Consider the following 25,714-nt stretch of genomic DNA (forward strand, 5'->3'; position numbering starts at 1 on the left):
CCAAAAGCATCTTCCTTCTAAGAAGCATCCCAACCGGAGCTCCTTATTAATTGAATGTTAATTGCAATTCCGTGAACATTATTATAGTTTGAATTTAAATGCAATTAGCTGAACTTTTGACCCAATTTTATATGTAATTTTTATTTCTATTGTCTTTGAAAAATGGTTAAAGTGTATTTTCTAATGTCTTAAAAAAGCATTTATGGTAAATTAAAATATACTTCTGCTCTTTTAAAATAGCCTTTTATTTCATTAATATATAATTTGCTTAAAAATATACTTTCAAGATGTGAAGTACACTATAAATGCACATTCAATACAATTAAGTGCAAATTTTTCACAAAGGTAACCAAACAGCATGATACTCTAATGCCGAATTGACACCACAAAGGTGGCACAGAAGCGCTTCTATTTAATGCTGCTCAGAGGTGGCATGAATGGATTTACACAGCAATTTGTACTGCATACTTCATACTAGGGGCTGGCATGTGTCAGAGAAGGAATAATTTAGTGTGACTGTTATGCTGCATTGTGTCTTTACACAGAATTTTGAACAGACACAGAGCAGCATTAACTTAGCCGATTAAAAAAATATCCTAATAAGCATAAAAATACACACATGTTGGATTAAATAATGCATTTTAATTACACTACTTCTACTTAGGGGTGTGCAATATATATTGTCTGCAATAATATCGTAATTGTTGTTTTAACAATATGTAATTTGACATTATTGAGGATTTTGCAAAAACCAAACAAAACACCTACGGAATGCACACTTACATTACGTGATGAAGTCTAGACTAGTGCACGTGCACATTTAGAGTGTGTTCTTTCACTGCATGATTCAGTCTGCACTAAATGCACTAAGAATGATCACAAAATTAAAGATACCGGGCAGAAAATGTTTATATATATATATTAGGGGTGGCACGGTACATGTATTCGTCCCGAACCGTCACGGTACGGGCATCTCGGTTCGGTGCATGAGGTCTTATGACGAATACAAGCAATTCACCCCCAATCCAGAAGGGGGCACCCGCAGTAATGCAGCGCTGTTTGATAACCGCCAGCAGAAGAACAGCGAATGCCATGAGTTGCGCACTTGAAAACAAAGCCCCCAGACAGTGACAATGTGCTGATTCTGAATGCATCTCTCACTGACAAGGGAGTATACTTTAAAGGCTTGCGCACTCAACTGTTTGCGAAATGGGGCTTTGTGCTCGTGTATCCTACCTCTCTCATTCTGCACAAATCCAAATATTCCATAATATTTCCATATTTGCGATGTAACTTATCTGAATGCTAAACTATTATTTATTATGTAAATGATAGGCTTTGTACTTCAGTCGCGTTCCAACGGTGACACAGAGGCGCGCGCGCTGATGTTTGGCTCACTGTATTTTATTTTGATAAAGTACCAACTGCGCTGTCAAGTTAGCAATGCTGGAACTGATGTGTGTGTGTGTGTGTGTGTGTGTGTGTGTGTGTGTGTGTCAAGTTAGCAATGCTGGAACTGACTCCGGCGCGATCACTTCAACTGTTTCCTTACACCAGCAGAATCAACTTTAAACACTTCTTGTCTTATTAATAATCACTGTATAAAGGTCTGCTTTTATTTATGTACACTAACAATGAAAACAAAACAGATTTTATATATATAACACTTGTATTTTCACATCTAGATGTAAAAAATTGTAATTTGCACTACTGTCTGTTCAAAATAAATGAAAAGAAACTGAGCATAGTAGATTCCGAAACGAGGTACGTACCGAACCATGACATCTGTGTACCGTGCCACCCCTAATATATACTGTATACAGTCATGGCCAAAAATATCGGCACCCTTGCAATTCTTTTGCAAATGTTTTGGTACGTACATGTTTATTTATTTTATTTTATTTTTTTGCATTGGAACAACACAAAAAAAACAGAAGAAAAGTCAAATCTGATACAATTCCACACAGAACCCCAAAAATGCACTGGACAAAATTATTGGCACCTTTAACTTAATATTTGGTAGCACCTCCTTTGGAAAAAATAACTGAAATCAGTCGCTTCCTGTAACCATGAATGAGTTTCTTACACCTCTCTACTGGAATTTTGGACCACTCTTCTTTTGCAAACTGCTCCAAGTCATTCAGATTTGAAGGATGCCTTCTCCCAACTGCTGTTTTGAGATCTCTCCACAGGTGTTCTATGGGATTCAGATCTGGACTCATTGCTGGCCATTTCAGAACTCTCCAGCACTTTGTTTGTAACCATTTCTGAGTGCTTTTTGAAGTGTGTTTCAGGTCATTGTCCTGCTGGAAGACCCATGACCTCTGGTGGAGACGCAGCTTTCTAACACTGGCCAAAACCTTGCGCCCCAAAATTCTTTGGTAATCACCAGATTTCATGATACCGTTCACACAGTCAAGGCATCCAGTGCCAGAAGCAGTAAAGCAACCCCAAAACATCTTTGAACCTCCACCATGTTTGACTGTAGGGACTGTGTTCTTTTCTTTGAAGGCCTCATTTCTTTTTCTGTAAACAGTGCCATGATGCCCTTTACCAAAAAGCTCTACTTTTGTCTCATCTGTCCACAGAAGGATTGTGGTTTTGTCACATAAGTTTTGGCAAACTCCAGTCTTGCTTTTTTATGCCTTTGTGTCAGCAGTGGTGTCCTCCTGGGTCTCCTACCATAGCGTCCCTTTTCATTCAGATGGCGACGGATAGTGCGAGCTGACACTGTTGTACCCTGTGTCTGCAGATCAGCTTGAATTTGTTTGGAAGTTTGGTTAATGATGGTTCTTTATTCACCATTCGAACAATCCTTTGTTGTAATTTTTCATTAATTTTGCTCTTCCGTCCACATCCAGGGAGGTTAGTGCCATGGGCTGTAAACCTCTTGATGATATTGCACACAGTGGACACAGGAACAGTAAGATCTCTGGAGATGGACTTGTAGCCTTGGGATTGTCCATGTTTTTCCACAGTTTTTCTCTCAAATCCACAGACAACTCTTTACACTTCTTTCTTTTCTCCATGCTCAGTGTGACACACAACACTAAGGTTGAGTCAACTTTTCTCCATTTTAACTGGTTGCAAGTGTGATTACTATATTGCCCACACCTGTTACTTGCCAAATACAAATTACAGGAGCATCACATGCTTGAAAAGCAATTATTTCTTACAATTTTGACAAGGTGCCAATAATTTTGTCCAGTCCATTTTGAGTTCTGTGTGAATTTTTATCAAGTTTGAATTTGTTTTTTTGTGTTGCTGCAGTGCAAACAAAAACAATAAGCACATGAATACCAAAACATTTGCAATTGGAACAATTTTCTGAGAAAAGTGTTGCATTTTCTGACAGAATTGCAAGGGTGCCGATATTTTTGGCCATGACTATATATATATATATATATATATATATATATATATATTTCATATAGTTAATATCATACGAAGAGTGCCGATTTTTCTTCAAAAATAAGCATTATTACAAATGTGATATTGATTTTATACAACAGTTCAATAAACAATAAGTTAATATTAAGAAACTTACATTTTAGACACCATATTGCCTGTTTTTGCTCCATTTCACCAACAAAAAAAAATTATTACAAACAGCTACAGCACTGTTTTGTGTCTCTGAGCAACATGGCGAAGTTTCGTTCCTGAATGAATCAACCGTTTAAATGATTCAGTTCAGTCGCAATGACTCACTTATTAACAGTTACTTGCTGCCACCTACTGGCAGTTTTAATTTCACATTCAAAGTATATTTTCATTTTAAAATAATCTCAAATATCAGTATTCTATGTTTTATGTTTAAAATATCAAAACATTATGCATTTGTAACTGCAGGTTAAAGCATGTCCCTCTGAGTTGCATTAAACAGTGTGTAAATACATCTAAATGCCACTTCAGATGCAACTTCTGCAAAAATTAATTTACTTGATACTGGTTTCATTTGTTTGGTAACAGCCTAAATGTCTTATTATTCTAACTGACTGATTAAATGTAACAATTTGACTCAAAAGATGCACACTTTTAGAAAAGAAAATGGCTTTATTAAAGGTAAAATTGGCCATAAAAGGTAAAAATCGATTTAAACTTATATGAAAAGATTAATTTCTATCACTGATGTGAAATGACCAAACAGAATATGAAGAATATCAAAAACTGCAGCTGTCCACAGCAGTCAGATATCAGCACAATAACACACTCGGCAAAATATCGTCTGATTATTGTTTTCGAAACAATTCCAAAAAATATCGAGATGAGATATTCCTCATTTGTAAGTTGTAAAAGGCTTGGGTGAATGCACCTGCCGAATGCATGTAAATTTGCACATATCACACATCCTCACTCTACATATTGTGTATTGTGCAGATCATGGCCTTGCTGGAGATCCCTGTGTTTGGTGTCACAGAATGGGCTGTAGTGAAATACCTAAAGATCAACGATGCAGGTGGCTCGATCCTCATCCACATTTTTGCCTGCTACTTCGGACTGGGTGTCACCTTTGTCCTGTACAGGCCCAGCCTAAACGAGGGACACCCAAAAGAGTCGACAAGTTACCAATCGGATCTGCTATCGGTAATGGGAACCCTGTTCCTCTGGGTGTTCTGGCCCTCTTTCAACTCAGCGCTGACCTTCAAGGGTGACGACCAGCACCGAGCCGTTCTCCACACGTTCATAGGTCTCAGTGCCTCCACAATCACCGCCTTCGCCCTGTCCGGCATGCTCAGCAAGAACGGCAAGATCAGCATGGCCGATGTGCAGAACGTAACACTGGCTGGTGGCGTAACTGTCGGTGCTTCGGTGGACATGATGATTTCGCCGGCCGCTGCTTATGTGCTGGGCATCCTGGGATGCATTGCATGCATGTTAGGGTATAAATACTTGAGCCCGTTCTTGGCACGCCGGCTACGGTTGCAGGATCAGTGCGGCATACACAACCTGCACGGCCTGACGGGACTCATTTCCAGCCTAGCAGGAATCTGCGCTATCCTGCTGGCGACTGAGGAAACGTACGGCCCCAGTCTCTACCAGACCTTCTCTTATCGGGCCCCTCCAGAGGGAGACCCTCTGCTAGCGGAGTTGCAGGAATTGATCCCAGATCTGGAGGCGGGTTTGGGTCGGACCGCACAGGAACAGGCCCTCTTTCAGGTGGCTGCCATGTTCGGGACTATTGCGGTGGCAGCAGTGGGGGGTTTGCTGACTGGTGTGGTACTCAAGCTACCTTATCTGGCTTCCCCCTGTGATGAGAAATGCTTTGATGATGAGCTGTTCTTTAATGTTCCTCCAGATTACAACTGCGTAAATGGTCCGCAGGACGTATGGTCTTATGTTCTCAGAGAGACAAACAAAACTGATGCTGACTGAAGAATGAAAAAGACTGTGCATTAAGTAAGAGGAATAAATGTCGATGTAGGACTGCTGTGAACTTCAGAACTGAGTACTGTGTAACTTGCTAACTGTGATTGTATTTACCCAAAAAATAGTTTATTTTAATATTTGATGGGATGAGGTTTGTATACTGTGTATCAAAATATAAAAAGTGTATGATTTTGATTAAATTTTGTATTTGTAGAATATTTTAAATAATATTTTATATAATCCATTTTCATTTATTAAAAAAACTGCACATTAGCATACTTTTAAATTAGTATAATAATATACTGTATGTAAGTGTGAACTTGCAATTATATTAAAATGTATTTTAAATGCAGTTAGTTGAACTTAAGATTGTTTTGACCCACTTATGTAGGACTCAAATACATCTTTATATGTAGCTTCATAATTACTTCTATTGAAATGTGGCTAAATATGTACTGCCGAATGTACTGACAAGCATTAAGGAAAATATACTTTAATGTCATTTCTATTAAAACTTGTAAGTCATGTATTTAGACATAATTATAATGATGATGTTTCAATTTAGTACATTTAAAATATATTAACTTTAAATGTAATATGAAATAGCACAACTGAAATCATAATGCATGATTTTCTTTACATGTACTTTAGTTTGTTAGTCAATACATCCAAATAAGTGTACTTCTTTTAAAAAGTGACAAAACATTACAAAACAATGATATAAAAATGTGCTTTTAAACAAAGTGCAAAGTGCACTTATTAAAAGTGACTTAAGTGTGTTAAGAAACAGTCATGAACATCTCTCTTTAAGTGGCCTTTTATAATTTTAGTAATATTATTTTATCTTCCATTTCCTTTTTTGTTAATCATACTTTAAAATTTGAACACTACAAGTTTAAATTTAATATAAAGAAGTGCACTTCTTTTTCACAAGGTTACAAATGGATGATAAATGATATCTGCGTATTGTGAGCACAGCCAGATTCACACTGAGTAAAGGTGGACACCTCCCTCTCTAAACAAAAGATAAGTTAAACCATTAACAATTCAAAAACTGTGAAATATGAACTACAGTACATTTACAGGCGATGAAAGTTATCTTGATGAAAAGTTATAAGTGGATTGTATTTCTTGGGGTCATGTCCATGTCTGTAGACAGATAGATATGCATATAATTAAAAGCATATATAGCCTATAAACATACATTGCATGCATATATTGTAAAATGTATAACCATGGAATATTATTGTATTAAAAAGTTAGGCTGTAAATGCTTCCAGTTAAATAATATGATAGCCTTTTGCAGGGGCGTCATGCACTCATTATTTTTGAGGGGGCATGAGTGTGTGTGTGTGGTTGGTGGTTGGGGGGGGTCGTTTGTCATGTGACACACAGCAGCCACAAAAGCACTTGTTTTTTTTTTTTTTCCTTTTTATTGGAAACATTCCCAAATGCATTCTCACCTTTATAGATTATGTTAGTTGATCTATAGTGAGCGATGGTCAAAGTAATAATGTACACACTATTAACTATGCATAAAAACCTGTCCGTTTACTTAATTAACAGATATGGTGTTATGCCACAACATATTTTTAATACGACTGACTTTATATTTAATGTGAATTTAACATTGAAAGTTAATGTGAATAAAAACATTGTAAGTTAGGCTACTATAATCATAACACTTTCATTGTACAGAAAGAGAGCAAAGAACATTTACATTATCAAAGAACATTTTTACTGACTGTCTAGACTCTAGAGCATTGGTCTCAAACTCAATTCCTGGAGGGCCACAGCTCTGCACAGTTTTGCTCCAACACATCTGATCCAGCTAATCAAGTTCTTCAGGATCACTAGAAACTTCCAAGCAGGTGTGATTTGGAGCTGGCTGTAGCTAAACTCTGCAGAGCTGTGGCCCTCCATGAATTGAGTTTGAGACCACTGCTCTAGAGAGTTCAAGCACTCTCAAAAACTCCCATTAAAATCACTGAAGCTGTTCACACTGTGAAATTAATATCTTACTTGCAGATTCGTACACACATTTGCACTTTGATGTTTCTGACTAGAGAATTCGCCAGAAAGAGGTATTCAGTCAGCGAGCAAGTGAAGAAAACACCAGCATTTTAGCGATGACTCATCTGAACGCCTCTGACTGGTCATTCCCGGATAGCAAAATTTGTCTGGCCCACCTCTGGGCCACAACCTTGCTTAGCTTCTGGCCCAGTTCTGGCTGGGTCCCGGCCCAAAACTGGCACACACACTGAAAACTGACTCAAACAATTTCCTCTGGCCCAGATGCGGCCCACGCCCTGTAAAATGACTCTTATTTATTGACGTGGCCCAGATCTGGCCCGCATTCTGTAGAGTGACTTCTATTATTTTATGTGGCCCAGGTCTGGCCCAGACACTTTAAGCCAGATCTGGCTGAGACTCGGCTTGGTCCCCGGGCCGAATGTGGCAGTGAAACACAAATACAACCATTTAAAAGGCTTTAATTATAAAAATTCACACTTATACATATATATATATGAAGAGTTCATTTGCAGAAACAGGTAACTTCATTTTTAACAATTTTTAAAAATCATGTTTTTTCATTGTGCATTCCAATTAATCTCAATCAAACTACATTCAGGTTATTTTGATTAGGTAAAGAATAACTAATAAATACTAGCTAACTAACACAATAAAAACATGATAACAAAAAACATGATTTTTAAAAATATTTAAAAACGGAGTTATCCGTTTTTGCAAATAAACTCTTCATATATAAAACATTGTGTGTCATAATTCAGTTCAGTTCTTATCAAATGGTGTCAGTGCAGACAAGTCAATAATATTGCTGAATATTAGGTGTCTTCAACCAAGCAAGACAAACGGCAACAGTGACAAGGAACCCAAACCCAAACAAGACCCGGCTCAGTCAGGAAACAGTCTCGTCTGGCCAAACGAAAGAACGTGGTGTGATTATTCCAGGCTGCATCACAAGTCAGATTGTGGATTGATATCATTCAGAATATTTCATCCAACTTCTTCTGCATGAAGAAACATCACACCAGCAGGTGAAGCTGGTAGAAAGGGTCTGTGCAGAGGGCTTGTCTGGTTCTCGTAGTCTTTGCTGAGGATCTGTGCTGGGGCCATCAATGAGGTCTTCACAGGGATCTATCATCTAGCTGACAAGGTCTCCGCTGACAGTCAGGGATGTTTTGTGGTCGTTCCTGGGTGCAGGTCCACCGTCTGGTCTGGATACCGACTGGATCAGCTGATTACTGTAACCTAGGGATAAGGGTGAGACAGTATATAAGCAACTAATATAAGCATTGATGTCATTCTTCTTACAAATTAACATGTACATTACATATTATAGGAAGTGTTGCTACTTACCCTACTTGGTGCAGCATAAAAATCCTTTAAGAGATTTGAATTATAGAAATGTGATAGTGTGTCGTGAGTATGGAAGGTTAAAGAGATGGGTCTTTTAAACTCAGAGTGTGTCTGCCTCCTGAAGTCCACCCTTTTGATCAGCTGGAGCCACCTCTTCATAGTCCCCTTGACCTCCATTGCAGCAGCATTAGCTTGAAAGTTTTTTCCAAATTGCAGCCTTGAAATAAGTACAAATATATATTGTACGGTAATTATTTAATCTTAAGCATTACAGCTTTTTACAATCATTAGGACCAGACCCAGAATTCGCACCTTATATGTTTGATGAATGTTCATGCAGCAGCTCAGAATTTCTGTAAAAAAAAAAAAAGTCAGATTACATATATAGTGTTCAGATTAAACTTTTACGTTTGTTTGGTCATAATAATCCCCACCAGAGTAAAAGTAGTATGATTTTAAATCACATCATACGGCATATCTATGCTTCAAAAGTTTTCATTCACTCTAAAAACTGAACCTGCTCAAGTGCAGCAGACATATTAGGCCTCCATTCAAGAACAAAAGATGATGCACTTACATTTTACGGCTCCCTCTTACGTATCTATAGTGTTTTTCTCTGTCAGAGCATCCCACGCGGCAGTGTTACCACAAAATAAATATTATTAAATTCAGATTGCACATATTGAATTGTCTTAGCAGGTGTAATGCTACAACAGCGTGCTCAGTTTGATTCACAAACAAATGACTCATTTGAATGGTTAAGTGAATCGAATCAGTCACTCGTATAGATGTTTATGGCGCCACCAGCGCAGTCCGACTCCTTTGATTCAATAGCAATCACTCGTTGAAAAAGATGAATCGAATGAATTCTAGCAAACAAAATAGAATTTAACTCATTAAAATTTAATTACCTAACATTATCGTGCACTGGATACAGCTCATCGGTTTTTCATATTAAAAAATTACATATTGTTTTTCTAACGAGACCGCGCCTGACAGTTAGGCCTAACGTTACTCATCAACACTCAATATATCCGGGACCGAATGATTTTTTGACGCTATGTTATCATCGCAAACCTAACAGAAAGCATCTAAAAACTATACTCTTCGTGGCATTTAAACATCAAACAACACTAGATTGATCATTAAATAACTTAACTTACCTTTTTGCAGCTGAAGTATTCCTCTTGAGAACTGTGCCCGCCGAAATCTCCTCAGGATTAACCGCCAAATCTTTCTCTCGGCGGCTGATCTCCTTCATTCTAGCAGCTGCCGGAGACAAAACCAGCTCGGGCCGAAGGTAAATTCACGCAACTACACCGAGTGCGGACCTGCCGCACGTACAACAGCTTTCAGCCGAGATCGGCCCAAAGAGAAAAAGCCGTCTGTCAGCCAGAAGTGTTTTGTAGAGTCGGCGCGGCTCTGGCCCATTATCTTCTCACAGACGTCGTGACTGAGCCGACAATGCCGCATTTCAGCCAGAATCGGCCCGAGTGTGCTTGCTATCTGGATTGCATTCATAAGCTCAACAGAATCGTGTGTGATTGGTTATAATGCGCAGCGCTGTGCGTCTGTATCTGGCTCAGTGCCAGCCAGCGAACGCAGATTTGAATTTAGCAGCTGATGTGATGCACTGAACGATCTAATCACGTGATTGTAATAAATATAGAAAATAATAATTGGCTATTTTTTGTCTTTTGGAAGCTGCATTCAAAATCCACTTGGCTCAAAAATCTTTGAATGTGCATGACACCTCTGGTCTTTTGTAATGTAAGGCTAGGTTACTCAAAGTCAGAGTGTGAATGCTGATGAGGCTTTCTCAAAATACATAACATGGAATTATTTCGTTCGAAAAGAAAAGGAAACAAAACAAGAAGTCGGCACCGATAGCCTTGTGGGTAATGCGCCATCATACAGCGCCGTTGCAGACACCCCTATCTCTTCCCCACTTCACTTCGTTCTGATCTGTCCTATCATAATAAACGCAAAAATGCCAAATAAATAAATGAATTTGAAACAATAATAATAATAAAATTGAATTGAATTTAAAAAATATATATAAAAAAACAAGAAAAAAGATTTTGACCTGCAAAAGCGAATTTTGTTGTTGTTTTGGATATTTGTAATTGAATATATTTATATTAAATATATCTAATACATCTCTGTGCACTAAACCAATTTTCAAACAATTTTCACGCAGCAAACAATTACAAGTAACATATTGAATTAAACATGAATGAAAGATACTAACTCTCAAACAGGTACAAGACTTTATCATGGCTGTGAGATATTGAAACAATAATTATCAAATAATAATTTTTATCTTTTTAATCTTTAAACCATGTAATGAACATTATTTAAAGATTTGGTTGTCTATTTGGCCAATATATTTTAATAAAAATGATTTTATTAAAAATAATATCCCTAAATTATTTCAGACAGCTGTGAAGACGAGTGAAGAACTGGCATTATAGTGAGAAGAAACCCTTCAATAATATCACCAATTATTAAAACATTAATATTATGCATTTGAATGAACTTATTTGAGTTAAAATACATATATAAACACTCTCTAAAATTAAGTAATTATTATTAATTAGAACATAATATAAAACTGCATATTATTGTACATTATATAGCTAATATAGATACAGATAATATAATAATATTAGCTTTTAATTTACATCGCCTAAATATTACTTTATATATGTGTATACATTTAATATTCATGTAAATACAATTTTAATTCGAGCCTTTCTAGATATAATCTGACTCCGCCCTTGTTTACAAAGCGCTAAACTAGTTTCTGCAATGAATGTGGGAATTGTGCAATAAACAGAGCAGATTTATCAATGGTGGTATTTAAAGAAACAAAACCGCTGCAAATTCTGCAAGAATAACCACACAGGAAGAACAAAAATACTAAATTCTCCTGTCCTCGACTTTTATCTAACGTTACATTACGAAACGATAGGAAACCCTGCCCCCCTCAGCCTCCATTTTGGGTAAAGCAGGAAGTTGTCTTGTGAGGGAAACCTCATGACAAACTGAACTGAGCTTACTAAATATCCACAGATACACACATCGGTATTTGTTTTTTCTTGAATGATTATTCGTTGTATGTTTTGCTCGTCTATAGGCGGATCGGATTGTTTGTTTCGCAGCTGTGTTTACGGTCAAACTTCATACGCCCGTCGAAGAGGTCGCGACGGTAACCGGAGTGCGAAATAAAACCAGGTAATTTTTGCTAATAAGCAGCTATTGGTCTAATTAACAGTTGGGCTCAGAATTAAATGGAAATATAGCATGAATTACAGTATTCTGTCATATATGGATACGAGCGTGGCGTCTAAATTAGCTGCTTATGTAATGCTGTTGTTTTCGTCTGGAGAGCGTTTACTGCAGAATCGACAGCTCGACTGTAAGATGTTTGTTTGTTTGCTCTGTCGATGAAACGAGTGCTTAAACGGAACTGTAAACTATAACTCATCAGGTTGGCTGTGTTTGTAAAATGTATGTTGCTGTTTTCATATTCAGCAGGTCAGAATGGCGGATGACTTCGACGTTGAGGCCATGCTGGAAGCTCCTTATAAGAAGGTGGGTGGACGACCGGAAGTTGACGGATCTTTTTTTTTTTTTTTTTTTTTTTTTGTAGGCATTTAAGGATTAACAGTAGTTCAACCAAAATAAAGTGTCATGGTTTATTCACGTTTATGCTTTTTCAACCCGTATGGATATCATTTTAATGATGAGCACAAAGGGAGAAATTTTGAAGATTGCTTCTATCCATGTAAGAGTCATGAATGAGGACTGAAGCTTTTAAGCATAATTTTTTTTTTTTTTCAAAAGCACCATAAAAATAGTCCATATGAGTGCAGTACTCAGGTCCCAGAACTAAAAATTGAATTATTATGGTTTCCACAGGGGATTTTCTTGATAAGGATAACTTAAAATCCATTAAAGAAAGACCTACTTTGACCTGCAAGGTTGTTAAACAATGGCATATGCTTTTGTTGACGATATCGGCCCACTTTAGTTTCAAAATGATCATATTTAACAGCAAAATTCTTCATGAAAATCTACATTATAAATATAAAAGACTGTAAATGATGCTCTAAAATTATTTAAACATTTGTCTAATAATGCATATTTTTCAATAAACAAAAATGTGCAGTTTCTGTATATATAATAAAAATGTTTACGGTAATAATTTTATATTTCTCTATTGTTTGAAATTTGTTGTAATTTGATCATATCTTTCACAATGATTCATGGGATTGTAGTTCTTTTCCACATTAATGCTGTGAAGTACTGATTTTCAAATACTTTTTTTAATTTAAATTAAAGTTTGTAATGTTGTGATTCACCTTGTTGATTCAGTCTTACAAGCAACTTTAATAATATATATATATTATTTTTTTATTATTTTTTTTAAGTTTGAAAGCCCCAATGCCCATTCATTTTAATTGGTAAAAATTTCTCCTTTTATGTTCAACAGAATGAGGTTTTGGAACAACATGGGTGGATAAACAATAACAACATTTTCATTTGTGTGTGAATTGAACTCGTGTTGTCATATGGCTGCTCAGAAACCCTGCTTTTATTGCCTGTGCCTGACTACTAAAGTGTAAAATTGTGTAATGTGTATGAGAGAGAGCTATGATTTATAGTGTGATATCCTGAATTACAAATAAATGCCCATCTATCTCTTTTTATAGACTTGCCTAATGATATCTCACCTCTACTCCCCTGAATACATCTTTGATTCCAGTGTGAACTGTGAAAAAAAGTAAGGTTGTAATTGCGCAATGTATTAATGTACTTTGATCTAAAATACAAATAGACCGCCACCATACACCTTTAAATCAATTTGGTTTCATAACGGTGAATGAATGCCAATAGATGGAACATAATGTGACATGGAGCAGAGACAGTATTCAGGTTTCAGCCATGTCACCAAAAATCTGTAAAAGGTGAATCTGATGCAGTGGCAGAAAAATATTCGCTACTGTTCAAAATTCTGGGGTTGGTAAGAATGTTTTAATGTTTTGAAAAGAAGCCTTGTGCTCACCAAGACAGCAAAAATGTTGTAAAAACAGTAATATTGTGGTTTGTGAAACTGTTTTCTATTTTAATTTAACTTTAAAAAATTTCAGCATCATTACTCCAGTCTTCAGTGTCACATGATCCTTCAGTAATCATTCTAATATTCTGATATGCTGTTCAAGAAACATTTCTTATTATTATCAATGTTGAAAACAGTTCAGCTGCTTATTTTTTTTTTTTCAGTATTCTTTTGATAAATAGAACGTTCACAAGAACAGTATTATTTGAAATATAAATCTTTTGTAACATTGTCTTTACTGTCACTTTTAGACAATTTAATACATCCTTGCTGAATTAAAGTATTAATTTCTTAAAAAAAAAAACATCTTGCTGACCGCAAACTTTTGAATGGTGGTGTACATACTATACACCTTAGACACACGTTGTAAACGGATCAAATCAAAAACCCCTGCCCAACATTTAAAAAAGAAAAAAAAATGTTGAACTTCTTCATATTATGGAAGTAATATTTATTGCAAATGGCATTTCATATGGTGTAGCCTTCTCATTGGACCTGGAGTCAAGAATTTAAACCTTGAAGTCCTGGACTGTATTTGACCTTTACTGAAGGTCAGCTTCGGTGTTCAAACCTGAAAAGAGCAGAAGTGTCCTATAAATGAATTTTAAGTTTCTAAATATGAATACTGTCTCTCTACCCAGTGTTTTGATGGTCTCTAAAACCGTTGACATTGGCATATGGTTTGTGCATGTATTTAGTAATATCTCTTTATAATAAAACTGTTTGCTATTTTTTTAAAAATGAATTACCCAGTAATAATTTTTATCAGTAAAGGTAGATTTGTTTTTAATAAGTTAACAAAAAATGACTGTCATAGTTGTCAAAATGAGACAGATGCGGAAAAAAGCCCTGAAAATCTTTTGATGAGGTTTTAAGTTGTGTCTTTTTTTGGCTGATTTTGATGCGGTGTCTTTTGGGAGGCGATATGACTAAGCCGTGTAAATCCCTGTCTGCTTCAGGACAAGCTGTGAGACAAAGATGGCATCGAGCTCTCACAGTCCAACAGCGCAAACTGGGGAAGATCACACGGACTGACAGCCTCGACTCTGGAATGCCCTTTAGCAGCTCTATAGCATGACAACAACAAGACTTAGGCTAAAAATAGCAGGGTACCTATACTACCCTAAAAACACATGGCCTAGCATGTCAAGACCTTGAACTTAACTGACAGTTTTCAAAAAAGTTAAAGACAGGCCCCCCTCACCTCTGATTATTTACAACAGACCATTTGATTGCATTGAATTTGTACACGCTTTTATCCAAAGTGATAAAATGAGGAATTTATCATAAAGGAGCCAACAATAGTAGCATTTCTGGCTTTTCTCTTATCCCATTGCCCTCTTAATTTCCAGTGTTATCTCTCCATTCTCATGTTGTTCTTTTATCAATCCTGTTCAGGGTGAAAGCAAGTCCTCTAGCGCCAATGGTCATAATGAGGAACGCAGCAAAAAGTAAGCAAAAACCCTCTGTCATCCTGCTTTTCAGGTAAATTAAGTACACATGTTGGTAATGAATGAATTTGTGTTTTTTGCACGTAGGAAAAGACGCAGCGGCAGTCGTAGTCCGAGCCCAGGTCGGCAGAGGAGTAGAAGCGGGGGCCGCAAAAAGAGCCGTGAGCAACGCAGGAGCCGCAGCCACGAGCGGAAACGTTCACGGAGCAGAGAACGCAAGCGGTCACGATCCCGCAGCAAGGATCGTGGTGGACGTTTTCGTGGACGCAAAAGCCCCTTGTAAGTTAACCCTTAAATGTTCAATTTAGAGTCTATATGTTTTTTTTCTTGGTCAGCATGCCGAATTCAGGATTGTAAATTGTCACTCGGTCATCAATAACACAGTAAAATACTTAAAGAAATGGTTCACCCAAAAATTAAAATTCGACCCTCATGTCGTTCCAAAGAACTTAATGGGGTCATCGGATGCAAAATTCACTTTTACATGTTGTTTGAACATAAATGAGTGTTGGCAGTGTGTGTACACAACCACCCTATAATGATAAAAATCCACTCAGTGTTTTTTTTTTTAAAATCCAGATAAATCCAAACCCATTTCTCATATCAAGCCGTTCACAGATTCTTGGCAGAATGACGTAGTTCTGCACAGGCCCCTCCCACAATTGTTGATAGAAAGTGGCATCAGTCTTTGGTTTCAACACAGACACGCCCTGAGTGAGCTGTCATCAGTCCACCATTATTTCGACGTTAGAGCAGGAGTAGAGAGTTCATTAGCATTTAAAGGGACATGCAACAAAACGGCTTGCTGTAAACAGCTGTTTTTGACAGAGTGAAAAGGGTGTTGTTTTGCACTACCATCGAGAAATTTTAACCAAAGTATGTTATAGACTTTTCATTAAGACCCTGAAGAATCATATCAACTTGTGGAAAATGGGCATCCGATGACCCCTTTAGGACTTTCAGAACACACATTGAGATTTTTGAAATCCTTTTATCTTTTTTGTACTTTCAAACTAAATTTTCAAGCTTCAAAAAGTTCATAAAGACATCGTAAAAGTAATCAATATGAATTTTGCAGTTTAATCCAAGTCTTCCAAAGAAACATGCGTACATTGCATGCTTTTATTTCCGTATAAACATTGATGAACGCACATGTATATAGCTTATAAAATATGAAAAACATAAGCTCAACTGTACAAACCCAGCAAGTAAGCACAGTTAAACTTCCATTTACCAGATTTCATGAGCTCTACTGTATGTTTTAAAAATGAGTTGAAGTCATACAGGTTTGGAACGACATGAGGGTGAGTAAATGATGACAGAATTTTCCTTTTTTCCACAGACCATTGACCAAATTGAATTTATTGTCACATGTTGTGTATTTGGGAAGCATGGTTTAGTTTCTTGTAACTAGAGAGTGATCAGTGTCTTGCTAAATGTGCATCTGCTTTGCTAAGAATGCAGAATTACGTGAATCTTACATTCCTTAATGCTGCAGCACATTGCAATGTTTTTGAAGATGCCTGGTGCTTGTTTTGAGGAATTCTCAGAATAGAAAACCTGGAGGCGACGTCCATCCAGGCCTACTGTGTTCTGGTTCACGGGGGCCACCTTAACCACAAGTTCATTGGCCAGTTGCAGTCACCTAACTCAGCAGCCCTTTATGGAGCAAGCAGTGATCGCCCACTTCTTCAGTTATCATGATTGCAAAAATAGTTTTTTTTCCATGGGATTTCTTCAAATATTCATCATAATATAATATAATATGTGACCCGTTCTGGCAAAATGAGTCGGAATGCGCAAATTTTCAAAAATTAGTTCTTTTTATTTTATTGATATATGACTTGTTGAAATCAGATAAAAAATGACTGAGCTACAGCCGTTTGAAGGCAATAGAAGCAGCAGATCTGATTTTGAGAAAAATCGAGTTAAAGATTCCAAAGAAAAATCACCAAGCAACGTTGCATATTTTCCTCCCAATTCTTTTCTTAATAATAATTACTATATTATTAATCACAATATAGCTATTTTTATTTGATCTTTGTTATTAAAAATAAGAACAAAGATGCAAATAAACAGTTTAATCAAGAGCAGCGAGTGATTCCGTCTTTTCTTTTAATGTATGATTAGCATTGAGACAGATCTATATTAAGACCTACTGTAATGCATGGATCAAATATAATGTTACACATCAGATTTCCCCCCAACCATTAACTAAACGTTCATGTAAGACATAACAGATTGTGATTGTGAAATATGTATTGGCGAGATTCACGCAATAATATTCTTTATAAGGGAGATCGCGCGCTCGCGGAAAGGCGCGTCTTATGCACGCGCTTTGCAAATGTGAGTCAGCGCGATCGTTTTGTTTTCATCAGCATGGGTTTAAAAATAATATTTCACTGGTTTGGATTCATGTCATGGAGAATTCGATATGAATATTCACAAAGCTGGAATGCTGTGCTTTGCAACAATAGACTTACAACTTGTGGTGAGAAGCAGCAGCAGCAGCCGTCTAGAAGTACGCAGAGAAAAAGGTACTCCTCTCAGAAAACGTACAAATAAAGATCATTTTAGATGTTTAATTACTATTTGGAGCATTGGGATCACTAGAAGAGGGCTTAATGAACTCGTTTTTGTGAAAACCTGACATTTTTCATTTCTTTTCATTTAGTGACTATGGTTGCATTTTTTCTGTAAAATAAATTATTATATAATATAGGGTTAGGGTTATGGTTAGTGTAGTTTTCCACTTAAGTTTGGCTGTTTAACATGATTTTTAAAGAAGCTGAAATCGCACTTGTGATTTCTGTCGATATCATCTCATAACTCATGTCTTTTTTACACTATCAATAATAATAATATTAAAAAAAATCTTGTGAAGGCAATTTTTTTAGGAACGCATAGTTTTGCCAAGGCTTGCAATGGGTTTTCACTGGATACTTGCCCTTCTGCACCAGTATGTAGTAGCCCTTGCATGGCTGCAATGGCTGAAAGTTGACTGGTTTAACGCTGAGATTAACCCTTGTTTTACATTTCATAGTATGGGGTCAAAATTAAATGGTGGTCCTGGAGGGAAGACCGGCCCACAACATTTCACCAAACACAGGTGATCTCATCTGTGACTCTTGCTGCCTGTTGTGTGCTGAATGTGTGCTGATGTGCATGTCTGTCTTGAGTAATCATACACGGATGGGTGATAAACACAGACTGACGGAGTATTCTGACTCTAGTCGCAGGCGCTCTCGGAGCAGAAGCCCATTTAAGAAGGACAAAAGCCCTGTCAGGTGAGACGCTCATCACTGTCTTACTCTACTGTAGTACTGAAGTATTGAACACCTTAAAAAAAATCTTTCCAGTGCACAAATGGTTCTTTATAATGGAAATATGTTCTTCAGATTATTAAAGTATTCTTCACACTAAGAAAACATTGTTCTTTTAAGAACTGTTTTACTGAAAGATTCTTCGGGGAACCCAGAATGGTAGTTCTGTTGTATCACTATGAAAACCCCCTTTTGGAACTTTTATATTTAAGTGAAATAGTGAAGTATTACCACAAGTTATTCCATAACCACATGTGACGTGTTATTTTCTATAACACTAAGAAGAGACAAGGAGAAATCTGCCATCTTAATGCACTTAAGCTGAGAAAAGGAAGTGGGTGCAGTTATTTTTAAAAGGTGTTAAAGGCACTGTTAACTCTTCTGCCTCACAGTAATACTGTATATCATATATCAAGCCTACAGCTCTAGGGTCTACATAATTGTGCAGTTGTTTCAATTCATTAATGTTGTTCAATATAGTCAATAAATGTCATTTTAATAGAGAATAATAAGGTCATTTTAGCCTGACATGAATGTTTTTAAAAAGCATTTATTCTGTTTAAATTCATGGATAATCTAGTCTAATCTAATCTAATATTGATTAACTTGATTCTCTCCTAAAGGGTCTCAATTTGCTGTCAAATTTAGTAAACAATGTTGCATATTTAGGCTATATAAATTCTTGGAGTGCATTGTTTGCACACTATTTCAAAACGTAAAAAGCTCATATACACGTGAAATGTAATGTTTGTATTCTGGTTTTATTTTATGAACCTATTATAAAATAAAAGAACTTATCAAATATCAAGTTAAACAGCTGAGTAAAAATTAATAAAATAGTCTTAAATCTTGACTACAGTTAGCCTACAGATCTTCTTAATCATTATTTTCAAGGTAAAAAAAAAAAAAAGGATTTAAGCATAAATGTAACTTATATTTCAAACTTTGCCAATAGGTCAAGAAAAATAAACTTAATGAAATGTAAAACATGTCTTAATATTTTACAGAATCTTGCTTCTCAAGTTAATGTCTTGTTTTAAGCATGTTTAGATATGTTTTACTAAAATAAGACTGGAAAAGAAAAGGACGTTTTGCAGTATGTTCAGTTATAGAACTTGGAACAGGATTTTCAATTCAGTACATTATCTTGTGGCCGAGAGATATGAATTTAAACTTAGTAGTTTATATTTTAAAAGATTAAAACTTCATGGAATGGCGATCATGTTGTGGGAATGTCCATGAGAGATTATTTTAAGGTCACAAGCTTTATTTCCAGAGGGAATGATTTGTCTTTCAGTGGTTGATGACCAGTGTGTTTCTTCAAACAGGCAACCGATAGATAATCTGACCCCAGAGGAGAGAGACGCCCGTACCGTGTTCTGCATGCAGCTCGCTGCCAGAATTAGACCCAGAGATCTGGAAGATTTCTTCTCTGCAGTGGGAAAAGTATGATGGCCTTGATTAAAATAAACTTAGTTGTGATTAATTTTTTACTGTCCATTTGCTGATGTTAAATGACAAATACAGCACATGAGAGCTTTTGTATCCATCGTTTAAGGTCCGTGACGTAAGGATGATCTCTGATAGAAACTCTCGGAGGTCGAAAGGCATTGCCTACATTGAGTTTGTGGAGTCGACATCGGTACCGCTGGCGATCGGCCTGACGGGGCAGAGGGTTCTGGGAGTGCCTATCATAGTCCAGGCTTCACAGGTCAGAGCATTAACTCACCGAAAAAAATCCTCTGTCCGCTTCCTATTCCAGTGCATGTGAATCATTTTGTTGAATTGTTTGCGTATTTCAGGCTGAGAAGAACAGAGCAGCAGCCATGGCCAGCATGCTCCAGAGAGGCGGTGCAGGACCAATGCGGCTGTACGTGGGCTCCCTGCATTTCAATATAACTGAAGACATGCTCAGGGGCATTTTTGAGCCGTTTGGAAAGGTGTGGTTGGCATTTTAAATGGTTTTAGATGCTATAGATAAGCAACTAACCCAAGATAAAACTAGTGTGGAGTGAATCTGCTATTTAATGTGAGTGTTTTTCCTTATTGCAGATTGAGGGCATCCAGCTAATGATGGACAGTGAGACTGGCAGGTCGAAAGGATACGGCTTCATATCAGTGAGTTCATCAAAATGCAAATTTACTAAGGTTAAAGGGGCTATATTTGACATTTTATTCATCTGATTGACTAGATAATCAGTGGATGAATAGTCAACCATCTTGGTCCTTCCTTATTGTTACTGTCATCATGGATGTGAGTAGAGCTGCATGACTGAATTGCGATTTTTGTGCTTTTAGGGCTGCACTATTTGGCCAAAAAGTTTGATTATCAATATGATAGTAGTAACTATTATAATCTTTTTTTTTTTTTTTGAGGAATTATTGCCATCTATAATAGGATTTATTACAATTGTAATATTTTACTGTAAAATTAAGACTAGTATTTAAGAAAAATAATAGTTAATCATTTTAAAGTACTAATATTGTGTCTTGTCTTGTACCTTCAGTCCTAATATAATTTCCTCGTTTTCAGAACTACAAATCAACAAGCTTTTATTTTGGCTGAAAAATGCCCTTGAAATAAATCCATTTATTCCTGTGTATAAGCACTTCTCATTACAAGGCATATGCAGTGCTTCTATAATTATAGATACATGTGTTCACACTACGCCAGATCGGCAGAGCCGTAATCGTGCATCGCTCTTTGTGAGTTCGTAACTGTGATTTCTAAATGATCCATTTTTGCAGCTTTTTTCATCATGTTGTGACTGGCAAAGGAAAAACTTTATATACATAACTATAATAACTATATCTACATAATGGAAAAACTTCATTTCAGGAAGACAAGGACAGTTCTATTTTGCCATTGCATCATAATCCAATTCTGATTAACTGTCTGTTTGTGCAGTTTGCAGATGCAGAATGTGCTAAAAAAGCCCTGGAGCAGCTAAATGGTTTCGAGCTTGCGGGACGGCCAATGAAGGTGGGTCATGTTACCGAGCGTTCGGATGCCTCGTCTGCAAGCTCCTTCTTGGACAGTGATGAACTGGAGAGAACTGGCATTGACTTGGGCACAACAGGTCGACTTCAGCTGATGGCAAGACTCGCAGAAGGTACAGATTGAACACTGCACGTTACTGTCTCCCAGATGTGCCAATGACTGATTCAAACTACTTGTGTATTTGTTATTCCATATGATATTGCATTGTTGTAAACCCATTTATACGTGTCTCTGGGATGTCTTTAGGTACAGGACTGCAGATTCCTGCTGCTGCTAAGCAGGCCTTACAGATGAGCGGCTCTGTGGCATTTGGAAATCTGGCAAATGGTGTGTCTTTGAATCGTTTTCACATTCCTATCTTAGAATCCATTAAGTTGTATGGAATTTGAAGTGCACTGAGGTCCTGAGAATTTGCCCCTAGGGCGATTTGACAAATCGAGGAGAGTTTGTTGACTTGCTGTCTTGTGACCACCATTTATTGATTCTTCAGAAGGCCGTTTCACACTGAGCATGATGCGAAAAAGCGAGGTGAATCGCCGACAAACGGTGCTTTCACACAGAGCACGAAACGATTAATTGCCTTAATAGTGGCGCTGACCAACAATGCATTTTCCTCAAGATATTTATCTTGTATCTCGAATATGCTTTTTCGGTGTTTGTTTATAATGGTTTTTCGAAACAGCGCCACCACTCTGGCCCTTTTGTGCAACAGCAACTGCTCCGAGTGTGTGATCTAAGCTCAAATGTAATTGGACAACCTGTGTCATCGCAGAGAAACAGGAAAAAACACAGGACGGAAAAAAAAGGACGAATGATTGCACCTGGTGTCAATAACCCCATAGGGATCTATTGTTTTGATTCAAAAGTATCCTTGCTCCAAATATTCATGCCAAATTTTTCTTGTGTATGTATGTTTGTTTTTTCATGTGTTATGTATGTTTTTGTGCCTCTGACAGCCTCAACCACACAACCTCTTGTTCCCAATCCCGGGATGAACCAAGCTATGAACCTTCCAAATCAGCCACTGGCTACGCACTGTTTGCAGCTCTCCAACATGTTCAGTCCACAGACGTGAGTTGCATTTATTATTAAAACTGTCCTTGACAATATAGTGTATGTCGAATGGCATGTGTCCTCCTTAAAAGAAAGAAATTGATAATAAAATTTCTTGTTGTGTTGCTTTGTAGGGAAAACGAGCCTGGCTGGGACATGGAGATAAAGGATGATGTCATCGAAGAGTGCAAAAAGCACGGAGGCATCGTTCACATATATGTCGACAAGAACTCTGCTCAAGTAAGTCATCACCTTCATTCAATGGCTGTAAAAATTCTATACAGCCCTGTTACTGTCACTTTTGTCACCACTTTCAATGCAATATGAAATCCAGTAAAGTTTTACATTTAAAAAGCAGCAACATTAACAGCGTATGTAAACTTCTTATAGCCACAGTAGTTGAATATCACCAGATCTATTGAGAACATGGTCATGTTTCCCATCAAAATGGGTAAAAAAGGAAAATAAAACTTGATTTAAAATTAATCCTGTTTTTAGGAGCAATAATATTTTTTGCATGTCATTATTTTCATAATATTATAGAATTTGTATTATAAAGTATTTTTATATTTACCTTTCAAAAGTTTAAGGTCTGTAAGTTTCTAAGTCTCTTATGCTCACCAAGGGTGCATTTATTTGATCAAAAAATACATTAAAAACAGCAATATTGTTATTACAGTTCAAAATAACTTTTCTATTTTAATATATTTAAGAATGCAGTTTATCGTTGTTATGGTGAATTTTAAGCAACATCAGTCTTGTCACATAATCCTTCATAAATCATTCTAATATGCAGATTTTCAGATTTTTTTTTTAATCTATTGTAATGCATCTTTCTGAATAATTCAATTTATTTCAAATAAAGAAACAAAACCCCAAACGTTTGAGTAATTGCATTTGTTGTACAAAATAGTGAAAAAACTTCACTTTTCTTTTTATTATTATTTTCAGTCAAATTTTAATTACATTTTTAAAAGGAAAATTTTATTTTATTTTTTAAGAATGTAATGAAAATGACCATATAGATTAGAGAATAGCTATTATGAAATAATTCAAGACCCATTATGGTTATGAGATTTTTAGGGGGATATGCTTATTTGTCATAGTTAATTGAAAATAATATCAGAATCTATTGGTCCTGAAAACTAATATTCTAAATGCAACATAAAATTATTTTTGTGTGTGTGTGATATTGGGGTAAAATGTGATCTGAACATGTTTTTTGAGACTCATCCCTACATTCTAAAGTTCAAAATCAAAGGCTGCCTTTCATTTTTCCCAAAAATCCTAATCCTCTCTTTGCTCTTGTTTGGCAGGGAAATGTTTATGTAAAGTGTCCAACCATCCCAGTAGCAATGGCTGTTGTCAGCGCCCTGCACGGCCGGTGGTTTGCAGGTAAACCCGTCCCATTTCCCAATCTTTTCTCTTTATAGAGTGCCTTGTGTTGTTGTGTATGACATTAATAGCACTCTCCTTCCCTTTAACAGGTAAAATGATCACAGCTGCCTACGTGCCTCTCCCTACGTACCATAACCTGTTTCCAGATGCCGCCACAGCCACAGAGCTCTTGAGGCCCATGCACCGGTGATCCACGGAGTGACCCCTGCTGACCCCGCTTCGTCTGGTTCCTTAAGCTTACCCTACAACCCCTTCCCAAATGAACAGAGGGAGTCCTGTCATGGAGGGCCATCTAACGTATGAAGTTAGATTTCACAGTTGGACTGTATTTTCATATTGTATTTTAGCAGGGGTGTTGTTCTGCCGTTAGAATCGCCCTCTCTGCGTTTCGCAAGCTTCAGACCAGCTCTCTCATCTTTATGTACAGTGGTCTATTGATAAGTGAAAACCCGTAACACCGTCGCCCTCTCTAGATGAGCTCTTGACTCCCGAAAACCGGTTTTGAAGGAGATTCATGCGTTTTTTTTTTAAAAGGTATTTGAGCATTTTTCTGTTTGTTGGATTTTTCTTGTAAGGTTTCTTTCTGTTTGGTCTTCAAGTCAAAGTTTGCATCGGTCTTCATCTTTCCATGACAGACATTGTGTTGTGAACTACTGGTTCATTTTCTTTTCTGTTTCTTCATTTTTAAGCAACAAAAGACAACCAAAAAATTTGATTTTTCTTTTTTCTGGAGTCCAGTTGAGCTGTTTAGCTTTCTAAAACATCTTTGAATTTATAACTTTTCATAATCAAGAAATGATTTTTCTAAAATCTTCTACTGATTAAATGACTTTCACAACACTGTGTAAAAATGAGTTCTGTCTTTGTATTCATGCTGTTATGAAGGGTTGGTAGACATGTTTAATTAAGAGCAGAGCACCACTAGATGGAGATGTTAGTATGTTTTACTGTCTAGTTTATTGAATAATGAAGTATTAAAGGAACAATTCACCAAAAAAAAAAAAAAAAAATCTGTCCTAATTTACTCCCCTTTAATGTTGTTCTAAACCTGTATGACTCCTGTAGAACATTGAAGATATTTTGAGAAATTATTTTTATTTATTTATTTAATCACCAAAGCTGTTTGGTTACAGACGTTGTTCAAAATATCTTCTTATGTAGAAAAATGAAAAAAAGAAAATCATACAAGTTTGGAATGGCACGAGGGTGAGTATATGGCAGGATTTTATATTTGGGTGAGCTTTAAGTCAGATTTTAAAATACTAAGATCAAAACAATATTAATAACTATAATCAAAAACATTTATATCAAAATAACTGGCAACTGAAATTAAGTGAACTACTTAACTAAAATATTTCATCAAAGTAGGCATGTACATTGAATGAACTCGCACTCCTTTAGAGAAGTCGTTTTAAGGGTGCAGCTTTAGTGTTAACCTTAACCAGACATGTAAACTCTGCTAGATGAGACAGATCATGTGAAATGTAATGTGTCTTGAGCCCTCTGTCAACTTCATTGTGATTACGACTCTAGAATCAATTCCCAAATCCCATAATGGAGCATTGGGGCTTAATGAAATATTGCATAAAATCTTGTAAAGCCTGCTAGTGTGGTT

The 25,714-nt window shown here is 36.6% G+C and overlaps 2 protein-coding genes and 1 long non-coding RNA gene across 5 annotated transcripts in view; 2 read left to right on the forward strand and 1 right to left on the reverse strand.

Moving 5' to 3' along the window:
- The window catches only part of LOC131545669 (solute carrier family 12 member 5-like), a 78,529-nt gene extending 71,952 nt beyond the window's left edge, over nt 1–6,577 (forward strand). Inside the window, exon 27 of the mRNA XM_058784707.1 lies at nt 4,378–6,577. Within this exon, the coding sequence (XP_058640690.1) occupies nt 4,378–5,373 (996 nt within the window). The 3' untranslated portion in view covers nt 5,374–6,577. The remainder of the gene's footprint in view (nt 1–4,377) is intronic.
- A 1,549-nt stretch (nt 6,578–8,126) lies between these two features.
- On the reverse strand, nt 8,127–10,720 carry LOC131546027 (uncharacterized). Its single transcript, XR_009272589.1, has 3 exons — nt 9,912–10,720; nt 9,061–9,101; nt 8,127–8,965 (listed from the first exon to the last, which is right to left on the reverse strand). It is a non-coding gene; the product is annotated as an uncharacterized LOC131546027 (long non-coding RNA).
- A 1,011-nt stretch (nt 10,721–11,731) lies between these two features.
- rbm39b (RNA binding motif protein 39b) lies at nt 11,732–24,939 on the forward strand. Of its 3 annotated transcripts, none has more exons than XM_058784708.1 (17): nt 11,732–11,985; nt 12,286–12,345; nt 15,272–15,324; nt 15,412–15,603; nt 17,802–17,861; nt 18,368–18,433; nt 18,558–18,611; nt 19,976–20,093; nt 20,206–20,358; nt 20,450–20,587; nt 20,700–20,765; nt 21,556–21,760; nt 21,895–21,975; nt 22,605–22,719; nt 22,836–22,941; nt 24,018–24,096; nt 24,189–24,939. In XM_058784708.1, exons 2-17 carry the CDS (start codon nt 12,295–12,297, stop codon nt 24,287–24,289), a joined length of 1,638 nt encoding a protein of 545 aa, XP_058640691.1. In that variant the 5' UTR covers nt 11,732–11,985; nt 12,286–12,294; the 3' UTR covers nt 24,290–24,939. The 3 variants fall into 3 exon arrangements, with proteins under 3 accessions (XP_058640691.1, XP_058640692.1, XP_058640693.1); XM_058784709.1 differs by having other exon boundaries at nt 12,289–12,345; XM_058784710.1 differs by lacking the exon at nt 17,802–17,861.
- The last annotated feature ends 775 nt before the right edge of the window (nt 24,940–25,714 follow it).

Source organism: Onychostoma macrolepis, chromosome 08 (genome assembly GCF_012432095.1).
Source record: "Onychostoma macrolepis isolate SWU-2019 chromosome 08, ASM1243209v1, whole genome shotgun sequence".
Taxonomy (NCBI): domain Eukaryota; kingdom Metazoa; phylum Chordata; class Actinopteri; order Cypriniformes; family Cyprinidae; genus Onychostoma; species Onychostoma macrolepis.